We start from the raw sequence: 27,224 nt of genomic DNA, 5'->3' as shown, positions 1-27,224 counted from the left end.
GCTTCCAGTTGTATTTTTTGGTTCTCTCCACCATTTAACTGGTTGGTGCAATTCCATCAAGGTAACCCCAGGATGCATCACTAAGAGAAACAAATGCAAACTGAGGTACAGCCCTCTTTGTCGGCGCCATATCGCTTATTTTTGAATTTACAGGAATAGAGTTTATTTATTCAAAATACTTCAAAGGCATTTCGACATTACATGGGGGGGACAGTACAGCTGAATAAAAACATGACAAAAATGTACGGCACATGCCGCACTGTATATTATCATCAGTACAATATCACAGGTGTAAGTATAAGTCAGTTATTACAGAAGTAGGTATTATGAAAAACGCGTAGACTAAGAAACGGAACATACATATAGACATTATTATCCCAGATGTTCTAAACACGGACGTACAATAATCATTTCATATTCAGTCAACAAACACAATGAGCTGGCTTTCACACACGAGAAATGAATAGATAAAAAGATTTGACATTGTTATTTATGCTAAAAAATTGTTGTTATCCCTGACATCAAAAGTTTATGATCAGGAATAGACACTATGGCTCCGGGAAGATCGTTCCACAGTTAGATGGCACGTGGTAAGACAGAAATGTTGAATGCTAATGTTGTCCCAAAAACACGGATGAAGCTCTTAGTGTTAAAGATTCGTGATCCTCTATTAAGTTGTTCTAGTAGAGAGCAGTAAGTTCCACCGGGGCATTGTCTGTGGATTAAGCATAGAACAAAAATTCTACGGCTCGTTTCCAGAAAGTAAATCTAATAATTTTGTTTGATTGATGATATGCTGTCGAAACGCGAGTATAATGATGAAATAAAAGGAGCAGCTCGAATTTGAAAATATTCGATTTGATTAATAAGATAGGTTTGGTGAGGGGACCAGACGGGCGACAAGTATTCTAATTTCGGGCGGACATATGTTTCGTAAGATAATTTACGAAGGTGAGGGGGAGCAGATTTTAGATTGCACTTTAAATAAAATAGTGTACGGGATGGTTTAGCGGCAATCGTGCTTTATGGGGTACCCAAGAAAAATTAGAGGTTAGTTAAGGTACTCCGGCGATCTTTTCATGGTCGCTAATTTGCCTCAAAATTGGCTCAACACACCGATAGACATGGCTCTACGAGTTCCCCCAGTTTTGTCTGAAAAGAAAAAAAAAAAAAAAAGAAATCACGAAGTTATTGAATTTTCGAATTTCTTTTTCATCCTGTTTCTCAAGCCGGGAGCCCCTACTGGCAACATTGAACTGTGACGACAGAAATGGTACAAAGTGGGCAGTAAGCCATGTTCCCAACTGATTACAAGACGTTTGATGGTGGGAAAAGAATGTTTAGTAACTGATTCACTGAGAAACACGCAAAGAACACTCGACATACTCTGTTTAAGACTACATGAACAACCTGAAAGTCTGTACCATGTGTGACGTCACACCACTGAAGAGCGCGCGAAAATTTGAATGCTGGTTTCGCATCATCTTCATTTACGGTTTTCTCAATTTCTATTCTGAATTTAGAGAAAATAAATAGCATACCATGACGACTGAAGTCCGGGTCGTCAGAAAATGCAATGTTCTGACGGAGTACCCCTTTATACTCCGGGGTACTCGCTAGCAGAGGCGTCGGCGACGGGCGCATTGTTAAGAGAATATGTCAAGCCTGAGTTAGATCGTCTAAAGATGAATAAAACAAGTTTGCATGTACCAGTGCTAAAGGTCATTTGCCTTTTAGTGCACCAGCATACAACTTAGTAAACATCGCTTTGAAGATGCAGATGATCGTCAGGGTTGTTAAACATTTTGTTTAGCCCACAATCGTCAGCAGACGCACATCTGATGTTAATGACTGCGGGAGGTCGTTCATGTAGATTAGGTATAGAAGGGAGAAAACGACAGACCTTGTGGAACTCCAGAGGTTAAATCAGAAAGCTAAGAAGTGAAATTACCGGCTACGGTGGCCTCCTGTCTGAAGGAAAGGATGTTCCGAATCAAGTAAAGTGTTTGATCGTCGATGCGAAGTAAGGAAAGCTTAGATATTAGACGGCAGTGTGGCACGTGGTCGAACGCTTCGGTAAAGTCTGAAAAAGTGGCATTTGTTTGGGTTGGATATTTTCAAGATTAATTATTGTTGTTGTAGTTGTTGTTGTTTCTCTTTTTGCCTGCAGATTACGACGCTTTTTGCTGACACCACAGACATGCACCGGCTTGCAACGCGCATGGTCCAGAGCGGAATACGTCTTCCCAGCGTAAGGAACGTAGTAGTCATCGCCGTGCACGTAACAGAAAAGGCCGCAGAAACAATATTTTCAGCATTCTGCCTAAAAAGCTTCAGAAGCATGTACGGGGCGACGGAACTCTCGAATGTGATTTCCTGGATGCCACGCGACACAATGGAACATATGACAATCGGTTTTCCGGCTCCAAACGTGCAAATGAAGGTGGGTAAACCCCATTAAAAAGAAAGAATAAAACAGATATCGTCATTTGTATAATAAACACTTTAGAACTTAGGTAGATCATATAAGGGATCGATTAGTTCTTATATAATCAAAACAACATTGTCCCTAAATTATTAGTATCTTCTGTGGCGAACACAGAATCAGGAAACATTTCGGGCCTGGGAGACTGACGATCGGTCTGCAAGGGCCAAATCGTTTCCTGATTTTGCGATCGCCGCATCCAACCGTCTAAGTGCACTTCAGCTTTTGACCATATTTCTCGTAATCTCTTGTATTTCATACCCAAGTTAGTTCATTACGAAGTTGTTATATAATCATATAGCTTCTGATGTGTTTAATGGACCCATTCATACAACTTTGTCACCAGAAATGTAATGAACAAATGCGTACTCTGGAAATAGTCTTTTATGTGTAAAACTTAATGTCGCTTTTAATTAAAAAAAAACAAAAAAAAAACAGGTTGTTGATTTGGACACCGGAAAAGTTCTCGGACCTAAGGAACACGGGGAGCTCTGGGTTAAGTCACCCACAAATATGAGAGCCTACTACAACAACCCAGAGGCGACTGCTGAAGTGATCACTTCGGAGGGATGGCTGCGAACAGGTACCGTATCGAATACTGGACTATTTTTTACGAGTTAATAATGATTTAATACCTATATCAATTTATTCACCAGCCTCAACACCCTGCAAAAGCCATGTTCGCCTTATTTTGTCTATAGGAATATTGGAGTATTAGCGTCTTTCCCAGTGCATCAACGAGAAACCAACGTTGAGCCTCCTCAACCAGCCAAAACAAAAACGGATTTTACAAAAAGCGGTACTGGAGGAGGTTGCTAAAGCATCCAAAAGAGTTTTTTTTTTTTTTTCGCTGTACAACAATAGTTTGTGCCTTGCAAGTGGGCCAGGCCTTTGCATTTCGGGCGTCTAAGATACAGGGGCCACACGCGTAAGCGTTCCCTTCTTCCACGAACACCGACAACGCAAGGTGGCGACTAGCCGCAATTTTAACGAGTCATGCAAGAAACAGACGAAAGGTACTTCTAAGAAAATTATATGTATAGAGAAAATGTACATACAAGTCGAATCGCATCACCGCCGTCCGCATTCACCGGGTGCGATAACGCTCTCTCAAACTGATCTATACTGGGTAGGACCCCCCCTCCACCACCCATTTTTTTTCCGGGTACGAGAAAGCACGCACACCACGCTGTCCGCGTTGTACCGTCGTGGTCCCGATTCGCCGAGACAGTCAGAACGGCTGTCTCGAGTGGTGCATTACCTTTTTGAAAGACTAACATATTTATAGAAGAGTACCAATAAGGGAATTATCTTAATTAGGTACCTATTCTCTGTGCCCCACCCCCCCCTTTTTTATTTTTTGTGTCGCTAAACTATCTCCAAAAGAACATTACTCAACCTGTGTAGATATCTCTGTTTGAATCAATAAAGTGCGCCAGGGCTAACGGCTGCGATCCCATTTTCAGGAGACATCGTCTATTACGACGAAACTGGAAGGTTCTACGTCGTAGAACGTATTAAGCAATTCTTTCACTGCATGGGACGGCAAGTTGCCCAGTCGGAAATCGAAGCCGTTCTGTTGTCCCACGAGGGCGTCGAGGAAGCAGCCGTTATCGACGTTCCACACCCGGAATACAGCGATGTGGCAAAAGCTTTCGTCGTCCTGAAGCCGTCTTACAGAGAACCCGGGAGAATCAGGACCCAGGAGCTGCAACAGTTCGTCGTGGGTAACGGAATTTCGTGATCTTAGCGGGTTACAAACGCTGCATACCAATCGACGACCTGATAGCCCCCTTTTCAAGTCCGACCCCAGCTGACACCACGATCCGTCGGGGATAACAAAGCGGCGCCAAAAAGTGCATCGTCACGGTACCCATCGCCTTTATGCGTTGCCTAACACCGACTCAACCAATCACGCGCAGTGATTGGCTTATTTCTATCCTAGGTGGCGCGAGCTACCACCCGTTACAAACGGTACAGCCGTTAGCATCCATCCATCCATCTAATAAAAAACAACGCGATCCTGTTTTTTTTGTTTTTTTTTTTCCTTTGCGCGATTGGTTTAGCAGGTCATTTAAGCCCACAAAGGCGACAAGCGCCATGACAAGGCACTTCTAGCGCTGGATTATTGGCTCCACCGGTTCGTATGGGGGGCGCAAGTTCGTCTGCTTCTTGCACTGGGGTTGCGATGAAGTCAGAATGCCAAACTCTTATTGTCTGATTAAAAAAAAAAATAAAACGGAGAGACGTCAAGATATTGAGGTCTACCGACTATCCTATCAATTAAGGTCAATCAGAGCTCGGCGTCATTGTGACGTCACGGCATTTACCGCGCAAGAAGCAGACGACTTGTTCTTCGCATAGCGCCGACTGCGGCCAAACTTCAAAGAGACAATAGAGGGTTTTAGGAAACATTTTTTACACATCCGATATGGTACGATGGACCCTCCGGTACGAACTGCGCATATAGAAGTCTTCTGTGGTAGCGCATGCGCACTTCGTACCGGAAGGCCCACCGTACCGTATCGGATGTGCAATAACAGTTCCTTGCTCTAATAGGGAGTTTTAGGGAACCGTTTTTGCACTCTCGATACGGTGAGATGGGCCGCCCGGTACCAACTGCGCATATAGAAGTCATTTGTGGTAGCGCATCCGCACTTCGTACCGGAAGGCCCACCGTACCGTATCGGATGTGCAATAACATTTCCTTACTCTAATAGGGAGCGTTAGGGAACCGTTTTTGCACTCCCGATACGGTGAGATGGGCCGCCCGGTACCAACTGCGCATATAGAAGTCATCTGTGGTAGCGCATTCCCACTTCGTACCGGAAGGCCCACCGTACCGTATCGGATGTGCAATAACGGTTCCTTACTCTAAAAGGGAGTGTTAGGGAACCGTTTTTGCACTCTCGATACGGTGAGATGGGCCCTTCGGTACGAACCGCGCATATAGAAGTCATCTGTGGTAGCGCATCCGCACTTCGTACCGGAAGGCCCACCGTACCGTATCGGATGTGCAATAACATTTCCTTACTCTAATAGGGAGCGTTAGGGAACCGTTTTTGCACTCCCGATACGGTGAGATGGGCCGCCCGGTACCAACTGCGCATATAGAAGTCATCTGTGGTAGCGCATTCCCACTTCGTACCGGAAGGCCCACCGTACCGTATCGGATGTGCAATAACGGTTCCTTACTCTAAAAGGGAGTGTTAGGGAACCGTTTTTGCACTCTCGATACGGTGAGATGGGCCCTTCGGTACGAACCGCGCATATAGAAGTCATCTGTGGTAGCGCATCCGCACTTCGTACCGGAAGGCCCACCGTACCGTATCGGATGTGCAATAACATTTCCTTACTCTAATAGGGAGTGTTAGGGAACCGTTTTTGCACTCCCGATACGGTGAGATGGGCCGCCCGGTACCAACTGCGCATATAGAAGTCATCTGTGGTAGCGCATTCCCACTTCGTACCGGAAGGCCCACCGTACCGTATCGGATGTGCAATAACGGTTCCTTGCTCTAATAGGGAGTTTTAGGGAACCGTTTTTGCACTCTCGATACGGTGAGATGGGCCCTCCGGTACGAACCGCGCATATAGAAGTCATCTGTGGTAGCGCATCCGCACTTCGTACCGGAAGGCCCACCGTACCGTATCGGATGTGCAATAACATTTCCTTACTCTAATAGGGAGTGTTAGGGAACCGTTTTTGCACTCCCGATACGGTGAGATGGGCCGCCCGGTACCAACTGCGCATATAGAAGTCATCTGTGGTAGCGCATTCCAACTTCGTACCGGAAGGCCCACCGTACCGTATCGGATGTGCAATAACGGTTCCTTACTCTAAAAGGGAGTGTTAGGGAACTGTTTTTGCACTCTCGATACGGTGAGATGGGCCCTCCGGTACGAACCGCGCATATAGAAGTCATCTGTGGTAGCGCATCCGCACTTCGTACCGGAAGGCCCACCGTACCGTATCGGATATGCAATAACATTTCCTTACTCTAATAGGGAGTGTTAGGGAACCGTTTTTGCACTCCCGATACGGTGAGATGGGCCGCCCGGTACCAACTGCGCATATAGAAGTCATCTGTGGTAGCGCATTCCCACTTCGTACCGGAAGGCCCACCGTACCGTATCGGATGTGCAATAACGGTTCCTTACTCTAAAAGGAAGTTTTAGGGAACCGTTTTTGCACTCCCGATACGGTGAGATGGGCCCTCCGGTACGAACTGCGCATTTAGAAGTCATCTGTGGTAGCGCATTCCCACTTCGTACCGGAAGGCCCACCGTACCATATCGGATGTGCAATAACGGTTCCTTACTCTAATAGGGAGTTCTAGGGAACCGTTTTTGCACTCCCGATACGGTGAGATGGGCCCTCCGGTACGAACTGCGCATTTAGAAGTCATCTGTGGTAATGCATTCGCACTTCGTACCGGAAGGCCCACCGTACCATATCGGATGTGCAATAACGGTTCCTTACTCTAAAAGGAAGTTTTAGGGAACCGTTTTTGCACTCCCGATACGGTGAGATGGGCCCTCCAGTACGAACTGCGCATTTAGAAGTCATCTGTGGTAGCGCATTCCCACTTCGTACCGGAAGGCCCACCGTACCATATCGGAGGTGCAATAACGGTTCCTTACTCTAATAGGGAGTTCTAGGGAACCGTTTTTGCACTCCCGATACGGTGAGATGGGCCCTCCGGTACGAACCGCGCATATAGAAGTCATCTGTGGTAGCGCATCCGCACTTCGTACCGGAAGGCCCACCGTACCGTATCGGATATGCAATAACATTTCCTTACTCTAATAGGGAGTGTTAGGAAACCGTTTTTGCACTCCCGATACGGTGAGATGGGCCGCCCGGTACCAACTGCGCATATAGAAGTCATCTGTGGTAGCGCATTCCTACTTCGTACCGGAAGGCCCACCGTACCGTATCGGATGTGCAATAACGGTTCCTTACTCTAAAAGGAAGTTTAGGGAACCGTTTTTGCACTCCCGATACGGTGAGATGGGCCCTCCGGTACGAACTGCGCATTTAGAAGTCATCTGTGGTAGCGCATTCCCACTTCGTACCGGAAGGCCCACCGTACCATATCGGATGTGCAATAACGGTTCCTTACTCTAATAGGGAGTTCTAGGGAACCGTTTTTGCACTCCCGATACGGTGAGATGGGCCCTCCGGTACGAACTGCGCATTTAGAAGTCATCTGTGGTAATGCATTCGCACTTCGTACCGGAAGGCCCACCGTACCGTATCGGATATGCAATAACATTTCCTTACTCTAATAGGGAGTGTTAGGAAACCGTTTTTGCACTCCCGATACGGTGAGATGGGCCGCCCGGTACCAACTGCGCATATAGAAGTCATCTGTGGTAGCGCATTCCTACTTCGTACCGGAAGGCCCACCGTACCATATCGGATGTGCAATAACGGTTCCTTACTCTAATAGGGAGTTCTAGGGAACCGTTTTTGCACTCCCGATACGGTGAGATGGGCCCTCCGGTACGAACTGCGCATTTAGAAGTCATCTGTGGTAATGCATCCGCACTTCGTACCGGAAGGCCCACCGTACCGTATCGGATATGCAATAACATTTCCTTACTCTAATAGGGAGTGTTAGGAAACCGTTTTTGCACTCCCGATACGGTGAGATGGGCCGCCCGGTACCAACTGCGCATATAGAAGTCATCTGTGGTAGCGCATTCCTACTTCGTACCGGAAGGCCCACCGTACCGTATCGGATGTGCAATAACGGTTCCTTACTCTAAAAGGAAGTTTTAGGGAACCGTTTTTGCACTCCCGATACGGTGAGATGGGCCCTCCGGTACGAACTGCGCATTTAGAAGTCATCTGTGGTAGCGCATTCCCACTTCGTACCGGAAGGCCCACCGTACCATATCGGATGTGCAATAACGGTTCCTTACTCTAATAGGGAGTTCTAGGGAACCGTTTTTGCACTCCCGATACGGTGAGATGGGCCCTCCGGTACGAACTGCGCATTTAGAAGTCATCTGTGGTAATGCATTCGCACTTCGTACCGGAAGGCCCACCGTACCGTATCGGATGTGCAATAACGGTTCCTTACTCTAATAGGGAGTTTTAGGGAACCGTTTTTGCACTCCCGATACGGTGAGATGGGCTCTTCGGTACGAACTGCGCATGCGCTACCACAGAAAACTCGCACATGCGCAGTTTGCACCTGGGGGCCCATCGTCCCGTGTCAGATGTACAAAAGCGGTTCTTTAGAAGTGTTTATAGTTTAAGTTCTCTACCGATTCGCAATGACAGTACCATCTGTGGGCAAGGGGGCTTGAGGGGTATTGGGTGTCGTCATCAGAAGGCCAAAATAATAAACTAAAACTTCTTAAAATATTGTCAAGAACAAAATCGCAACATTACGTCACGTGACGTCGTCAGCGTGACGGTGGTCGGTTGGCGTAATCAGCGAGATGAAGATCACGTGATTTCACTGACGCAAAAACGTTTCATGGTGGGCGTCACGTGACGTGACCACGCGGTTGGTGTCACGCGATCATCGTCTAGCTAACGACGTCAGATGAGGACGTCACGTAAGCCCTTCCGCTAAATTGGTGGCCAATAAAACCTCGAACGTCAAAGTTAGCAGCACCGCAAGGTCACATTTAACTTGACTAAGTTCGAAAAATTTGTCACCTTAACCGTATAAATCTGGTTCACTCTTACTTTTTCAATTACGCCTTGGATATGAAGTTTTATGATTTTATGTCAGCAGTTTCGTGTCACACGACATTCCATGCCACCCGTATGCTTAAACGCAAAAGATTGCAATGCCGCTCTGATTTACGTTCGAAGTGATGATGGCTGGCGATGTTGAATAATCCAATGGAGAATTACGTGCAGAGCAAAAATACATGCCCAACAAAATATATGTCGGATATTGAACGGAATGCGAAACATGCTAAAATCATGTCATGCTAATTTTGTTAAACCATCCACGCGAGGCAATTTACTACACGGCAATATAAATATGCTGCTCATTTTGGTGAAAATGTTTGCTAGTCGCTACAGTTTACAAACGAAAAGAAACGAAGATTGAGGTGAGGCGATGACATTTTTTATTCAAAAGGTGGATTCAAAGGAATAAAACTAACGAGCGGCGAAACTGGGTGCCGCGCGGCACTCGCCGCTCGCCGTTCGCCGCTAGGTCCACCACAGGCGTACCCCGGGGCTTTAACTCCCGGGGCCCTTAATAAAACGACCAGATCCGAAAAACGCGGCACCGCGAGGAAGTGACGTAGAGACGCCCAGCTCCGGCTGCTATGGATACTGCCGCACGGCGCCCGTTTTCATAGCTCGCGTGTCCCCTGCTGAAGACTCATCTGCTTATTAAGGAGTCTCGTACCTCAGCTGGAAGCGAGCTTCCACAGCTTTCATTTCACGATATAACTGTTTGTCCTCTCGCTGAAAGATAGTTTGCTCCACCCGAACCTTGAGGAAACGATACCTTCTGAACCCTTCCTGTGTATCAGCTTAGCCTTAATTTCCTGTGTCAAGTAGAGTTTTAAAAAAAAAGAACTAAAAAACTTTTTGGGTGCGCGAATTAAAAGAATCAAAAACGAGAATTAGAATAAGCCCAATAATAACAATGTATTGCTCGGCGCCTTAAAATTACAGAGGTCTTCTTTTTGGTGCACCTAATAAATAAAAATCAACCAGATAGTTTAAGCGGAAATAACGCCGAACGAAATTTGAGACCAAACTAGTGCAATGTTGTGACGTGATCGCTAGCTGTCCGATCTAATCTCGGTATATAAAACATGATGTGCAGATGTCAACGTGAGGGAGAGTAATGATGCTCTAGAAAGTCTGAACCCGAGGTTCATGTGTTTAACGTATATTGATCCAAAGGATATATTTTGTATAGGTAATAGGAACCTGAGACAAAGTAGCGGTGTGGTCGAATAAAGTAATTCGCGAGCCCAGTCATCAAATAAAGGGCCCATACAAAAGAGTTAGGGAATTGCTAAAACCCTACGCAATAAAAAAAAAGTGGAGGGAAGCTGCATTATCAAAGGCATCTCTTAATTTAGAGAGAAAAGAGAATGCGTTCTTGCACTCGTTGATTTTGTCAGAATATGGATACCTACTTTGTTTGTGTTTTTTTTTATTTCTATAAATGTTTGGTCGTTAGCTAAACCATTGAGCCGTCTATTTATTTTTGTTGGTCTTCCTTTTTTTGCGCGCTGTCTACATATTTCGTAAATCAAGAAAATAATTTGCTACGAAGTTGAGGCCATTCGATGGCGCTGTTTGCAATTTCGTTAAAAATACTATGTCCCGTGCAGCAGTATTGTGCAGAATTCCGACTCCCAGAACCTCTTGTCCCGTTCTCAATGCAGAGTACACGTTTGGTATATTTGCATGGCGTTTAGAATGTTATCGTAAGTTTACGTCCAACTTTTTTTACTAACATCATACCTCTGGTTGTAACTTGGTACGGCGCAAGTAGGTTTTGAAACAGTGAAAAGCGAAAGACTTTCGCATTTGGGGCCCATGCATGGAGTCATCGAAGAGTGATTCATTGTCGTTAATTCCAAATTACAGGGGAACCAGTCTTGTACCCGTTACTGAAAAAAGTAACCGATTATAATTAAAACTAATTTATCGCAAACATGGCTAATTAAAGTAGTGTGACTTTTTGTCAAGTCGTGCAAGAAAAAAAAGATGTCGTAAAAAAAATTATGAAAAAAATATGTTGCTGGGAAATGTGTGACTAGAATAAAACTACTAATTAGAAGTAGGGACCCTTTTTTTTTTTTTTTCTTCAGTTCTGGGCTTCGGAAAGGCAGAAGGTACATATTGCCATTTCTGCAGTTTTTACGAGTCACACCATTTGGAGACTCGAAACGTTTAGAATCTTTTTTTTTTACAACAATTATAACTTTTTTTACTGCCTTAAGACTTCGTATTGGAGGGTCAAATTTCTCTATAAGTGTGTTTTAAGTTTTATTTTATAAAATAAAACTTCTTGCATCTTGCATGTTTGACAATAATGGGCCAAATTGGAATCGAGCTAACTTGCGATCTACAATTATTTAAGGCATAAGAAACGTATCAAATGAAGTTTTGTACTATCTATGTCAATGAAACGAAAATATAATATTGTTAGCTTATGTAAAGCTTATACGAAAAAAAAAAAAACACTGTAAACTTTAGAAGGAATGCTAACAAAACAAAATTAAACGTCATTAAAAAAAAGAACGTGCTTTTTGTTTTTCTTTGCTCTTTTTTTATACAAAAAGCGTTCTACGTGTTCTTATATATGTAATAAAATTTCTTTGACATATATGTCCTCGTCATATTGAGCAGTGCGTTTGAAAAGAATAAATAATTTTACCTCAATACAAAGATGAAAAGATATGGACCGTTGCCAAACCTTTTACCTAATTATATATATCTATGCTTGTAACGGTGACCATTGTATTGCATTGATATGCAGCATGTATCATTTCGTAAAAATAAGGCATGACTGGTATGTTATAATTTTTAAAAAAAAGTTCATGCACATGTCCAGTTCACTGATAAACTTTTAAGATTCACAACTTTGCTTTGAATAAACCTATTAAAATATCATTTCTTTTTTTATTTAGGAAGCATAAAAGTCAAGTTTCACAAACCTCTATGCCGGACTATGAAGTGGCGAGATAAATTATTTTCAGATACCTAGCGGGCCGAGTGCGAAATTTTGCATCTTTTATGCGGATGCATTTTCACGTATACTAGCGAGGCGTGTTTAAAACTTAATTACTTCCTTTTATTTCAGGCAATGACGAATCATGCAGATAAACGAGAGAAATGAATAACAATACATAGCATTTTTGTATTAAAAGCTCCCAGTAACTTTTATGGTGGCAAATGAAAAAAAGTGATATAAAGAGAGGTTAAGCTTACTCTTAAGAACACGTTCCCTCTTTTTTTTTAATCACAACTTTGAAAGGCAGGTCTCTATTTTGAGCCTTAATCCACAAGTGACATGATTGAATGTTTTTCACAAAATTCAACTAATTCCATTCCTTTTGTACTGTATCACGGTATTGGGCGATGCATGCTGCTTCACTTCAGAGAAGCACAATTCCAGGCATTTTCGGTACCACTCCTCGAAAAAAATCATCAGCACTTCCAGTGGTTTCCAGTTCTGACGACCTGAGGTTGCGCAAGGAGACTTGGTGCTTGAGGACTCTCCCCACGCCATTACACGCACTTTTGCCGTGTCTTGTAGATAAAAAATTTATAATTTGATCACCTATTGTCTCTTCGCCATCTCGTACAGTTGAAACCCATTTTTGAAATGACTAGCCTCCCCGTCAGGGATGTAGACAAGTTTTGTAAATATCGGAATTTTTTATTCCAGCCACCCTTCAACTGTGCGTAGAGCGAACAGTGCGTGTGCTGTATTGTGCACGATGCTGTCGCTGACAACTCCGACTCTTTAGATTTTACGCTTCGTTGTAGCGACGCAGGTGAAGATAAACACGGTTTCGTTCTTTTAATGGAAGCATTGTAGCGCTCGCGGAAGAACGACGCTCCATTTTTTCGCAAAATTAAAATGCAATACGATGGTACAAGCCTTGAGATGTAACTTTTCTGAGCTTATAGCAAGCCGCTGATCATGACGGGTGAATTAATGGTGGCAGTACTTCGCTATGCACTTTCTTAGCTCATTGCAAAATGCGTTACTTCAACTCTGTTTCTCTAGCAGTTCGCTAGATTCCCCCAAAGCTACTTGGATTTATTCATTTTCCTTCATTGGCAACGATTTCAGAGTTAAGCCATCTCTTTTTGGACACACCTACGGGTCAGCAAAATGCATTCCTTAGTAGGGTTAGCACACAAGCAAAGTCTCTTAATGTCTTTAACTCTGAAGTCTTGGTCGCCCAAGTTTAATATGGCTGCCAGGCAAAGAGTAGTTGCTCCCTCTCTCGGTTTTGGTTAAATGTGTCTGACAAACTGAAATGAGGTACCAGATATGTGGACAGCATAGAACCTGCCAGCGATGTAAACCGAAAGAGAAAGACTGCCGCTCTCGAAGGCGGCGGTACACGAGCTTTACCTCTGGTAGCGCCTCCTGGTAATCACTCGTTGTCTATAGCTTCGTCCTTTCTATCACGTGCATGGATTGTCATATGGTAGTCGTTTCTAATGTTCACAATGACCCTATCTGCACTAAATGAACCATCCCGACAGCTATCTAAAAAGGGGATGCGTCACCCGGAGTTAAAAACGGTGGCGGTATGTCTATGTCCCGCTCGGCCCGTGGATTGCCCTTTCGTTCCCACTTTCCGCCGAAGAAAAAAAGCCGATGCAGTTTACGAGAACCTTGAAGCTAGATATATCTCAAAAAGAAAAAAATATATAAAAAAGACGAAATTAAGGACGACGCGCACATTGCAGAAAAGCGAAAGCAAGCGTCGAAGCGGAGCAATGCCATCAGAACTGATAGTTTCCCCTCATATCATTCTACGAGATTTGGAATGTACGTTTGGCTTCGCAAACATATAAGTGCCAATAGTAAAGAGAGAGATCGGGAGGTTTTAACAAGCCGAGCTTAGTTATCATGTAAAGAAAGTTGCTCGAAGAAAAAAAATGTATGCACGCGTATTGACAAAGCTCGGCAATGTTTTTCCCCTCAAGTGCTCTATTAACTCACGGAAAACTTTGAAAATGTGCTATATATGTTTGTTACTCTCATATGGCAACGCTTAAACATTATTTATGACAGTTTTGATTTCTGTAATTTACTAAGTAAGCAAACCTAACGTGCGGAAAAACCCCTTACGCCATTATACTAGAAGAGTGGTTGTTTGGGCGAGTTGGTTTGACATCTTATACAATCGTGTGCGCAACAAAGACGAGGACAAAAGCAGAGAAGGGGACACAACAAGGCGCAACTTTCAACTGAATTTTATTGAAAACGTGTTCCGGTATATATATAGTCTCAACCATCGTTATAATGACAACAAAAAAAGACAAAAGTATAGGAAGAAAAACACCATGACAGAGCATAACTGGGAAACAACACTATCTCGTTCTCAGGAAAAACAATTCCTTCTCCGATAATGCGATCGACGGCATAGCAACACACATGTCTCCTAAATAATCAATGTGCTCGGCTTCTATGATTTCGCGTGTTACCGCTGACTTGCATTTCCCAATTTTTACACATTCATCCAACAGTGGGGTACAACCGCATGTCCTGCAATGCAAGTCAAGAAAGCCACCGTTCTTTTTTTGCACGTTGTTATTGTGCTCGCGAAGCCGATCATTTAGGCAGCGCCCCGTCTGCCCGACGTAGTGGCTGCCAGAGGACAACGGAATGCGGTAAACCACGCCATCTGTACAGTCGACAAATTTCGTTCTGTGCTTCTTTTCACAACCGTGTTTGGCACGCACGCCAGGCTTTGATAGTTTGCACAGTTCCATGAGCTTATTGGGCGCAGAAAACACTACCTTTACATTGGATCGCATTGCTATTTTCTTTAGATTGTGCGACACTTGGTGTACATACGGAATCACAACAACTTTTCCTTTTTGTCTTACCGGCTGGCTCTCATTGTTTTCTACGAGACAGCGCTTTCTTAGAAGGCCTTCCGCGACCGCAACAAGAAGGTGTTTTGGATACCCAGCTGCGAGCAAGCGCAAAACTTGCTGATTAAAACCCTGGGGGATCAAATGCTCACAGGACTTTTTTAGTACATTGGTGAAACACAGGTTAACAATACTCCTTTTGACTAGCTTCGAGTGGGCTGAATGAAAGGGAAGTAACGGCTTATTCGCACATGGCTCATAGCACCAACAGATGTGGTCGTTGAGAAATAAATTTTTAATTGATTATTTAGGAGACATGTGTGTTGCTATGCCGTCGATCGCATTATCGGAGAAGGAATTGTTTTTCCTGAGAACGAGATAGTGTTGTTTCCCAGTTATGCTCTGTCATGGTGTTTTTCTTCCTATACTTTTGTCTTTTTTTTGTTGTCATTGTAACGATGGTTGAGACTATATATATACCGGAACACGTTTTCAATAAAATTCAGTTGAAAGTTGCGCCTTGTTGTGTCCCCTTCTCTGCTTTTGTCCTCGTCTTTGTTGCGCACACGATTGTATAAGAAGCCATTATACTATATATTGCCGCGCGCGTTGCCGCGTGAGCGCGTGCGTGGCCGAGTGGTTAGCTTGCTTGGCTGTCGCACGAAGGATCTATATGAACTACATTTTATTGCAGTTATCAGAGCACATAGAAAGCTTTTCATATAGAAATAAAAGCAAATAAAATAAACAATATGTATTGTGTTAAAATGATGTTGAATTTTGAACTTCAGGCTTTTCTTCTCATGTTTACAATATTATCTTTATATACACTATATAAATATTAACAATACAATACTTTTTAAATAGACTTAGATACAGGCTTTTATTTGGTATGTTTCTTGGGTCGTGAATAAATGTACATCGAAATCTAGCTCTATCCATACTTGGCCCATTATTGACAAAAGTGCAAGATTCAAGAATTGTATTTTATAAAATAAAATAAAAACACCTTTTTAGTTATCTTTATTTATTTTATGTAAAGTATTAAAGCATTAAAAAACTTACCATTGTTGTGAAAAAGATAATCTAAACGTTGCGAGACTCCAAAATGTGTCACTAGTGAAAACTTCAAAATTCGCAAGACCTGCCTTTTCCCCTTTCGAAACCCAAAACTCAAGATCAAAACAATTTCCGTAGTTCTAATTTGCAGATTTGTTTTAGACACATTTTCCACCAACGTATACTTTTTTTTTGCATTTTTTTGGGACCCATCACTTCTTTCTTACATGGTTTGAAATGAAATTATCCAATGATCAATTACTGAGTCCCAGAATTGAAAATTACTAGCAAGAAATTGATTACTTTTTACGTTATTTTCTTACTTTTTAGCACTAAATCGAAAATGCACACATATTTTAAAAGCGGTCATATTTTTTTTCAAGTTGTCATTAACACCTTGCTAGCTATTGCTAATATAATTATTCAGTAATAGAGATAGATATAGAAATAGAGAGAGAGATAAAAGGATAAATGAACAGTCACATGCTGGACTAATAGGAACCTCGATATAAAAAAATAAATCGGATAAGATAACGTTCTGATCTTAGTAGGTTCTATAGACCTTGAATCGCTTATCACCTGGGCGAAAAATGATGAGTCACTCAGCTGTGGACGCATGCGCAGCGTCCGATATACCGCATGCTCAGAAGGCGCTCGACAGCCTAGCGGAGAAAGGTCAAAGGTGGCAGCCCGCAGAAGACGAGCTTTGCAAAGGTATTATATGCGAGCGCGCGCTCGTGAACTCTTAAGATGAAATTTGGGGGCGGGGGGGGGGGGGAGGGAGGGAGGGAGGGAGGGAGGGAGGGAGGGAGGGGAGGAGGAGGAGGCTAGATGAGGTCAGTCAAGAACACAGTCGTCTATGCCGTGGCACACCCGGATCGTAACAACCCGTACACAGGAAACGAGGAACTCTCGGCAGCTCGACAGTCGAAACGTCGATGAGCGCGTTGACATTCTAATCCTTCTGGTATCTTCGTAAACTTTTTTAGTTGTTTACGGGTTCAAAAGAGTGCCGACGGTTGTTGCAACATAGACGACGGATGCACGGGCATAGAGAGGCTTTTTATGTTTTTTTTTTTTTTACGTAAAAAAACTCAGCTCAACAATTTTAGCTCTTTCGGAAACATATAATTGATTACTTGTAATTAATTAGATAAAGATAGCTATTGAAGTAAAGCGAACCTTACCGTCTAAGAAAAAGTAATTAAAGCGCTAAAAAGTTACAGTAAAATGTAATTGATTACAAATAATCAGTAACGGTACAGTACCGGGCAAGCGTCCGTTCGAAATTTTGAGATAATCGCGAAAAAATGGGGGATGGGCGCTTGTCCGGTCATGAATTTTACATATAAATGTACTGTGCGTATTTTGTCAGATCTTACAAATTTGGGAATGGGCCCTCAGTGTGGAATGAGCGGATGCGAGGTATTCCACGGTACGTGTAACTTGTTTCGTACAAGTCTGAGGGGTACGTCCTAAAGCTATGCCCCTTTTCAACTTTAGATCTACCGCAGCGAAGGCAATAAAACCCTAGATCACAGCTTCGGCATTTGCTCCTGCTTGACAAGAGTTCGTGCAGTTGAGGTACTTCCTTGATGAAGCATCTGGAGGCTGTAAGCTTCGCCGCAGCACGTGAAAAAGCCGGTCCACATTTTCGCGCGTGTCTGGTCGACTTCGCCGATACCAACTGCAGCCGCTTACGACGAGAGAAGTCACTGGCGCCATCGGTCGGGTAGTCCTGGAACATTCAGGATCTGCCCATATTTTACGCGACAGTCTTTCACCGTCTGCTTGAAATAAGTCGCGTAGGTTTGGTCTCGCAAAAACGGCAAAATCTAACCAATAGATGGCGCCACTGCGTTGTTCTATCGTCGTCGGCGGTTACAAGCCCTCGCAAAGCTGTCGAAAGAACATAAATACGTGAGTAATACTTCAAGGTGAAGCAAAGCATAGGTTAAAGGAAAGGCAAATTACAGAAAACTGAGCGCACGCGACTGGCGGTTCACCTGATCGTGTGTTTTGATTTTATATTTTATTTCAGATCGCCTCGCTGTCCACAAGCATCTCTACGAAGGGGTTGTGTTTGTTGATTCTATACCGAAAAATTCACGAGGAAAAATCGACAAACGAAGCTTGAAACGTTGTGCATGAATGTCGTTGTGTTAGGCGCTGGGAGATGAAAAACTATCCCGAAGTAGTTTCGAAGAGAACGAATTTACAGCCGCAAGTAATAAAGTAGAAAATAACTTTATAGGTGTATTGCTAGTTCTGGAATTTACGCCGCTTTTAGTTCGAATAAAAGGTATATATTTATATGGCAATAAACAGGTATGATTGTTGAGTATGATGTTTTTCCCTTTATTTTTAAACGAATTATTTCCCCTATATTTAATCCGGAGGAAAACCTACAAAACATTATTGAGCTAAATAATAAAGAAGTAAAACAGAACACTGAAACAAATACTGCATAAACAAAAACAAAAATATATAGCGAAATTTGGAACGGTTCATTTCATGAACGATATCTACGGGGAATAAGTTATTGTCGGAAATTGCAACTGGAATGAATCGAACTTAAACTGTGTTTTCGGAAAAAAGAAAGACCAAAACTATATGGAATGATAATGGCCTATAAATGTAAAATGAGACCTTTAAAAATACAAAGTGCTATCAAAAAGATCCGGGACCAGTTTTCTAGCGTAAAGAAAAGGGCGACACGGTGATGGGCGCGCAGCCTCCGAAGGCAGGACCCGTCAAACGTTATTATGTTGTATGCTTCGGTCTCATTTTGATTCGGTTAAGCGCATTCCCTCCCCCATATTAATGAGGAGGAAAATATTTAAAAAAAAACATTCATGAGCCAAAAAATCTTTAAGGCAAAACACTAAGAAGCAAATATTAAACAAATTTCGAGAAAAGATTAAGACGTTAACAAAGCTCTGTAACGCGAAACTAGAGCACAGCTCTTGAGGAGGAGGATGGGAGGATACGGAAGGGAAGGTGTGCCCCTTGTCCTCCTCCCCTCCTTCTTTCTACGTCCCCTTCCTTTCCTCCCGATCCTCCTCTCCTCCTCCCTCTGAAGTTGTTCTCGGGTGACGGGGAAACTGAGTCACGTGACCTAACACCAATTAGCGTGGAAATTGACGTCACGTGACCTAACACCAATTCAATTTCCCCCGAAATTTGGCGGGGCGGTTACACTGACGGCGATGGCTGCGCCGACACTGACGCCTCTCAACCCGGAAACAAGTGCCTGAGAGCTGCGCTCTAAAATAATTGATATGTGCAGAAAAATTTGGAACGGACCAGTTTCATGGACGATATCCTCTGGTAATAAATTATTTTCTGAAAAGGCAACTCAAAGGAGTTCAATCTAAAACTTATCGTTTGCGGAAAAATAAAAAGGCCGAAATTTTAGGGAATGATTTAGACTTGTTAACGCAAAAAGAGTTTTTTTAAAGATAAGAGGCACGATCAAAACGCTCCGGATCTAATTTTGTAGCGCAAAAAAAAAAAAAAGCAGCACAGCGACGAGCGCGCAGCCGTCGACGGCAGGAACCTTCATGTGTTAGTAGGCCGAAGTGCGTCGTTCTGTGAACATTTGAAACTGCGCTACACGAACTATAGCGACCATGTGCACGGGCACATCAGTAGTTTCAGCATGGGCTGCAAATCAGAGCGAAGAGCAAGCATTAATCCTGCGTCAAACTTGGCAAATCTGGAACAGAATTTTTGCAAATCATTTCGCAGCTTTATGAAGAAGAAGCAGCGTGCACTGTGTTTTGAGTGACGGTCGTGCTTCAAGAATGGAAGAACAGCACTTGAAAACGAACAGAGCTAGGGTACGGTCGTCCTACTTGTCCTTGTCTTTCAGTGATGCTCTGCCACTGATGAAGCGCGAGTTCCACTTAAAATGTCTCGCATAACTCACAACGTCCTCCCGATAAGCCTGTGGAATCATATCAAACGTCTATGTTTTAGGTTTGACAAGTTCTGACGCAGAATCGTTGGTCGCTCTCGCTCTCGTTTGCAGTTCATGCGGAAACCGCCGATGTACTCGTGCAAGTGGTCAGAAAAGCTCGTTTAATGTCGCTCTAAATGTCGGCAGAACCTCGCACTTTAGCCTAATGAAGGTCTCTGCTTTCGTTTGCTGCGCGCGCATCATCATGTTGCCCATAACTTGTTACGGTACAAGACTAATTGTCGATACAATGGATGAAAACAATACAGGAAATTTTTGTTCTATGGGTTAGCAGTCTCAAGTCCAGATTGCTTATATAGCTGTAAAGCTCGAACTTCAAGGAAAATCATAGTTGATGTAATATGATGCTTCTTTTTGAACGAAACCAAGCTTGTTAAGTTCGAAGGCTCGATGCGACAACCACATGATGCTAGCGTATTCCTGTTTGGAACCAACTATTATTTAATAGGCTGGTTAGATTTATTGCTTTCAAGGACCAAAAAAGTGTATGTTCTATATTTTCATGATTACATGCATTAGATACGATACCATTGAAGCTATGGGCGGACTGCAATGTGAAAAGAGGACAGAAAGAAGTGTGAACTTCAGTCATGTTGCCAGTCACACGAAACACTTATGTAACTGCATAGTGCGAAATATGTGTTATTTAACCAGAAATAGGTATTTGACTAAAGTTAATAACTCGAAAAACCTTGAGAAATGTTCTATTTATCGGGAAATATTTATTTACTAATATCTGAGACAGTGGACCCTGAAAAGTATCACGATGCTTTACTGATTTCTCATCGTCTTGTCGTACGCAGTAGTAGGCTGGTAAATTGAACAAGATGCCAATGAGAACGATTATTCCACAGCATGAAGCTAAACAGCAAATATAAGCAAGCCTTTAGATACGTTTTGCTTGAGCAGTAGTAGTTCGGTCGCAGTCTGAAAAGTCGATCACGTTGACTTGCGTGACGTTTGGTTTGATGTTAGATAAAACATAATGTGTGTTCTAAATGAATTTCCATCTTCAAACAGTTTCCTGACGCACTTTAATTATTGTTCCTACAATATGATAATGCGTATACTGTTCTTTGGTTGAAAATTTTGATCCGAGTTCCACTTCAAGCATTAAATAAATTATTCATTTACACACATAAAAAATCTGATTTGTACGTTTGCTCTGACCAAACTTTTGTTAGTGACAGCTTCCACAAAAATGAATTAGACAGGATGCTCTACAGAAATTAGAACCTGGCACATGCGATCCAGTTTGTGTAGTTCAGCCACTCCCAGTTGCCGCAGCTGTTAAAGCATCAGACGTAATGGCAGATATGGCATTCCTAGGTTAATGACATCGGGTCATCGACATTTTAGAGGTGGCGCGGGTATGCGTGCAAAACGTTACGTGTGGAAAATCTGCCCACGAGGCGACCAATGCGTGCGGCCTATTTTCGTTTAAACTAAATACGAAAAGATGCAATAAGTAGGATACAGGTAAATGTGAGAGCCATCTACACTTAGTTACACCCGCCTAAGTAAGTATACCTTGGTTTCTAAATTCGAAAGGTCGATTCGAGGGTGCGTACCTAACACAGAAGCTTCAACTGAAACTCTTGAGTTCCCTCGTTTTATAAAGGCATGAATTATCCACGGCAAAAACGCTGAAATGAATCCGAAAGACAAAAACAAGTTACGTTTAGAAGAATATTAGAGTTCCACTGCAGCTGTAAATCTTCCCTGCGGCGTTTCGTATATACAGACGAGCCAACGTGGTCTGCGCGAAACCGTGTCTATCTTTTAAAAGCCTCACTCCGGCAAAGGTTTTATAGTCACTGATTCACCCCAAGATTAGACCAACAAATTGATAGACGTATTGAAGCTAGTAATCCAAATCAACTCACAATATTTTGTTTTTCATGAACTAAGTGAATTTTCACAGTTGCTCTTAGAGGCCCTCTAGTAACAGTGAAACCTGGAAGTCAAACGTTGTAACAGCTTGTCTGCAACGGGTTTAAAAAAAGTGTGGTGGTGCGAAATCAATGCAGAAGAGTAGTAAGCTGGGCGAGTTGGTGAACGTTGAACATGGTTAAAAATCGCGCACAAAGAGACGAGGCCAAACGAGGAAGAAACACAGAACAAAGACAGGCGCGCCTGTCTGTGTTCTGTGTTTCTTCCTTGTTCGGCCTCGTCTCTTTGTGCGCGATTTTTAACCATGTTCAGCGAAATCAATGCTTGTAAAGCTCACACTATCACACCAGTTAAACAAACAAAAATGCAAAAATATTTTTATTTTTATTTTTTATAATGTCTTTTTGACTTGCAAGTAATTGCAAGTCAAAGGGTGATGCTTGCAAGCAAGCAAGCATCACCCTTTGAAGATGAAGGTGCAAATAGGGAGGCACGCTGGTCACTTAACTCCAAAATGAAAATTCCAATAATAATTAAAAAAACGGAAAAGCACTCACACCCTTTTAGGCGTTGTGTGTGCTGGTCCGTTTTATTTATTTGTTATTATTATTAACAGTTTTGAGGTTTTAATAATATTTGCGGACTGCAGAAAAACTTGAATGTTGCTTTCCGCGTAGCACCTATTCCGCGTTTTCTCAATAGATGTCTTGAATTTGGAGATACTAAATAAGATGCCGGGAACAATAAATCCACTGCAGCTGTAAATCTTCCCTGCGGCGTTTCGTATATACAGACGAGCCAACGTGGTTTTAAAGACATCTATTCCGAAATTGTGTTTATTTATTTATTTATTTATTTACGTACCCCATTGCCATCGGCATTATAGAAGGGAGTGGGAAACACAAAGATAACAACAAAAACAATACATTAAATGTATACTTAACTCATGAAAGCCCAAGCCAGTGAACAATTGATAATCACCAAAGGATACACTAGAAGCCAGAGGTGGTTTCATTTCATAAAAGTTTTAGGAACGAATGAATGGTCAAATACGTTAGTTTTACAATCTGGGACGCCCACTTTGAACACATGTTCAATGCGTGGTGAAGTACAAGAAAGTGTAGTGAAAACTCATCCCAGATTTAGTAATTCCAATAATAATTAAAAAAACGGAAAAGCACTCACACCCTTTTAGGCGTTCTGTGTGCTGGTCCGTTTTATTTATTTGTTATTATTATTAACAGTTTTGAGGTTTTAATAATATTTGCGGACTGCAGGAAAACTTGAATGTTGCTTTCCGCGTAGCACCTATTCCGCGTTTTCTCAATAGATGTCTTGAATTTGCAGATACTAAATAACATGCCGGGAACAATGAATCCACTGCAGCTGTAAATCTTCCCTGCGGCGTTTCGTATATACAGACGAGCCAACGTGGTTTTAAAGACATCTATTCCGAAATTGTGTTTATTTATTTATTTATTTATTTACGTACCCCATTGCCATCGGCATTATAGAAGGGAGTGGGAAACACAAAGATAACAACAAAAACAATACAATAAATGTATACTTAACTCATGAAAGCCCAAGCCAGTGAACAATTGATAATCACCAAAGGATACACTAGAAGCCAGAGGTGGTTTCATTTCATAAAAGTTTTAAGAACGAATGAATGGTCAAATACGTTAGTTTTACAATCTGGGACGCCCACTTTGAACAGATGTTCAATGCGTGGTGAAGTACAAGAAAGTGTAGTGAAAACTCATCCCAGATTGATGAAGCACAGGTTAGTATGATATTACTAAAGTTAGGTTAGGCAGGGTTACACTGTTTTTCGTTGATGCTACGCTTGCGGTGCGAAGATAATTACCGAGAAGGAAACGAACTGATCGGTTTTTGTACTGACTGCCTCGAGAGCACCGATTAAATAAGAGTGACTTGGGTCCAAGATTGATGAAGCATGTTTTACTTAAAGCGAACGAGAGATTTATAAAATATTTATTTTGAGACTCACTGTGCAACATAACTATTTCTTTTTAGGTAATCCAGCATGCGATTAGCGTTATTGCTAACATAGTCAACGCGTTTTTTCGGGTCGTATCATAAGTAATGTGGACGCCCAAATATTTACAAAGGAACGCTGTTAAGAGGGCGGAATGGCATAGAAGTATGATTATGTGACACTCTCATAATTGGGCAGGGCAAAGACTCGCCGGCGGTGCGAAGGGATACCAAGGGCACCGTCCACTGGCCCTGGGGGGGTGAAAGGGGGGTCGTCTGATTTGGCTCCCACTCAAAAGCAAGTTGGTACGCCAATGCCCCTGTCTGTATAACTCACCTGTCCAAACCGCATAAGCGTAGCTTTCACTGCTTTTTTTAACAAATCTATAAAAGTTAAAACACACCCTGTATCTGTGTGTGTGCGTGTGTGTGTGTGTATATATATATAAAGTTCAAGTATGGATAGTTTGAAATTATGCTCTTTAATGCTTACTTCATGTTAGTACGTTTTATTCTCCTATAGAAAATGCCATTTGCTCCGTTGATTAAACTACAGATTCTAAAAGTGGTTTAAAAAATTCAATTAGAGGGCGTGGTACTGCCAATGCAACATACCGCGTATTCCGAAAGCTGGGTGTAACGTCACTTTCAGCATTCGCCTCGATTACTAATATGCGGTCGTCTGGCGATGGCTCATTATGATTTCCCATTCTGCAGGTCATTTCTTTTTTCTCGCGCAGATCTTTGACAACGTTTCCAGTACAAAAAGAAGAAGCTTGAAATGTGTTACAAATTGCTGTATCAAATCTTGCATTTTTGAAAAGGCCGTTGGTTCGACATCGCATGAACAAAGAACCCATGAGGCGAAACCGAAACTAGAGTTCCGTGCGAGTGCTTATAGGTGCCTCCCGTGCTGGAGGCATCTTCAATAATCCACAGGGCGTGAAGGAAACAGCAAAAAAGGTCTCCTATTTAAGGATGAAGTGTACACAGGCGTTAAAAGGGGGCCTCGCTTTTTATGCGGCCAACAAGCGAAGCTCAAACATATTCACAATATTGTATTGTTATACGTGTAAGGCTTACACCAAGAGATGCAAAGCTCGCTGGTGCTTGTCAACTTGAAAAACCATTGATAGGTTGCTGCACACATATTTTTTGTTTGCGAACTCGCAGGGCATTCCGAGAGCTACGCACACTTAAGACAACCGGTGCTGAAATAAGGTTTCGAAAGAGGGCATGGCTTGCTTGAACATGTACAAGAACAACGATGAATTATTGTAAAATCTTCAAGAAGTTTGGAAAGGTTTGCAACTCCACGTAGGAATTTATTTGGTAGTGCATAAATCCTTCCAATCGCTGTATCAGTTGAGACATAAACTGTGTCCCCCCCCCCCCCCCCCCCCCCAATAAATCAGTTATATTTTTTTGTTAGAAGAGGAAGACAAATACTGAATGACTACCGAATTGTTTTTGGCCAACCGGGGGTTACAGACGATTCCGAGCCACAAGGCTCAACGAGTCAAAAGATCCAACACGTCAAAAGATCCATTATTGAACCTTCTGACTCGTTGGACCTCTTGACTCGTCGTGGATCTTTTGACTCGTTGGACCTCATGACCCACATTGGATCTTTTGACTCGTGTCGAGCGAGTCAAAAGATCCAACGAGTCAAAAGATCCATTATTGGACCTTTTGACTCGTTGGACCTCTTGACTCCCTGCCCACTGCAGCGGGGTCAGATCCCGCGTCTAATAACAAAGCAAAAAAAAAAAAAGAGGGAGATGAGAGAAGAGAAGAGCATACAGTGGCCTCGGGGAGATTACGAGACGGAATGCCCAACGAGCCTGAATGTCCAACGAGACGAAAGATCCAATAATGGATATTCAGGCACGTTGGACATTCAGGCTCGTTGTACATTCAGTCTCGGTTGGATCTTCTGTCTCGTTGGACATTCAGGCTCGTTGGACATTCCGTCTCGGTTGGATCTTTCGTCTCGATGGACATTCAGGCTCGTTGGACATTCCGTCTCGGTTGGATCTTTCGTCTCGCTGGACATTCAGGCACGTTCGACATTCTGTCTTGCCTGTCACGTGCTAGAATAATTTGCCCTCTTAAATGTACAGACTTGTGTGTATATTTAGTCCGCGTCCCTGCAGGCATTGCCGTAGTTACATCATGCTAAAATGTCGTGCACAAAAGCCGACGTCGACGGACCGACAAAGAAACAGAGCAGACACAAATATTATAATTTCATCGATAGGAAGGCTTGATGGTTAGTTAGCTGAGTGCCGATGCGCAGCTATGTACCAATCGGTTAAAGGTGTCGATTGTACGACGCCAAACGCTCCTTTGTTATTAACAGTTCAAATGTTTGGAATATTCCGATGACATAGGTCAGCCAATTTGAAATATATAATAGAGATGCAATGTACGGGTGTTCTAGTGGATCGCAATTGGGGGACGTCTATAAAATCCGCGCTTCAGAACCCAGGAATTTCTAGTTCAGTCCTCATCCCTGCCCGTTTCGATCTATAGATAAGCTACGTACGGAGATCCGCATCGCAAACACATGACCGCCCGCCAGCGCCACTGACTTTGCGGAAAGTCAATATTTAATTTTTTAAAGGGAGCTTTGGGCGCTGTGGGTGCGAGGGATCAAGAGGTTCCACAAGCGTAATTTCCCACTAATAAAAAAAAATATAGATATTTGTTTTTTAAATAAAATCTACATCTAACGCGCCTGTAAATGCATGGGGGTGGTGGCTGGTGTGACCCGACAATTCCTGAGTAAATGCGGAACAATTGTGTGAATTTGAGAAATTTTTATTTTTGTTCGTTTATCTTTGGAACAGAACACTACTCACTGTACACTGCAGTTGTCTGTAGTTTACATACGCATCCATTCCCTACCAATACGTTTGTATGTCAGTGAGTAGAGCGATAATACTAGTATCACACAGTACGGATATTTTTTTTTTCTTTTTTTTTTTTGCATGTGACATGCATAGTGGTTTTCAGAAGCCCATGTAATTTAACTGGCTTCTGGAAGCACTCCAAAGCTCGCCATTTTGTCGAGGTAGTTCATGACGTCTTGGTAGTTGGGAGCTTGACTGCTGATAAAGGAAGCGAACGCATCCATCTCGGCGTGCAGCAGAAGGTTGACACCCGGATGTACTAATAGCCTGCATCATGTGTGAATATAATAATAGATCGTTCCACGTGGCTTTCTATTCTTG

At 42.8% G+C, this 27,224-nt stretch overlaps 1 protein-coding gene across 1 annotated transcript; it reads left to right on the top strand.

Annotated features, from left to right (window-relative positions):
• Positions 1-231: 231 nt before the first annotated feature.
• Positions 232-4,229, top strand: LOC120849128 (4-coumarate--CoA ligase-like 2). The gene is made up of 4 exons (XM_042291507.1): positions 232-291; positions 2,171-2,443; positions 2,924-3,068; positions 3,952-4,229. Exons 1-4 carry the CDS (start codon positions 232-234, stop codon positions 4,227-4,229), a joined length of 756 nt encoding a protein of 251 aa, XP_042147441.1.
• The last annotated feature ends 22,995 nt before the right edge of the window (positions 4,230-27,224 follow it).

Source organism: Ixodes scapularis, unplaced genomic scaffold (genome assembly GCF_016920785.2).
Source record: "Ixodes scapularis isolate PalLabHiFi unplaced genomic scaffold, ASM1692078v2 PGA_scaffold2__306_contigs__length_199485367, whole genome shotgun sequence".
NCBI lineage: Eukaryota > Metazoa > Arthropoda > Arachnida > Ixodida > Ixodidae > Ixodes > Ixodes scapularis.
The sequence above is the reverse complement of the archived record's forward strand: the minus strand, read 5'-3'. Positions and strand labels throughout refer to the sequence as shown.

Excerpts from the sequence above, each read along its gene's own strand:
- LOC120849128 (XM_042291507.1), top strand. The coding sequence starts at position 232 with ATGACAAAAATGTACGGCACATGCCGCACTGTATATTATCATCAGTAC. Across the intron at positions 2,444-2,923 it reads CTCCAAACGTGCAAATGAAG|GTTGTTGATTTGGACACCGG; the intron begins GTGGGTAAACCC and ends AAAAAAAAACAG. Across the intron at positions 3,069-3,951 it reads GGAGGGATGGCTGCGAACAG|GAGACATCGTCTATTACGAC; the intron begins GTACCGTATCGA and ends TCCCATTTTCAG.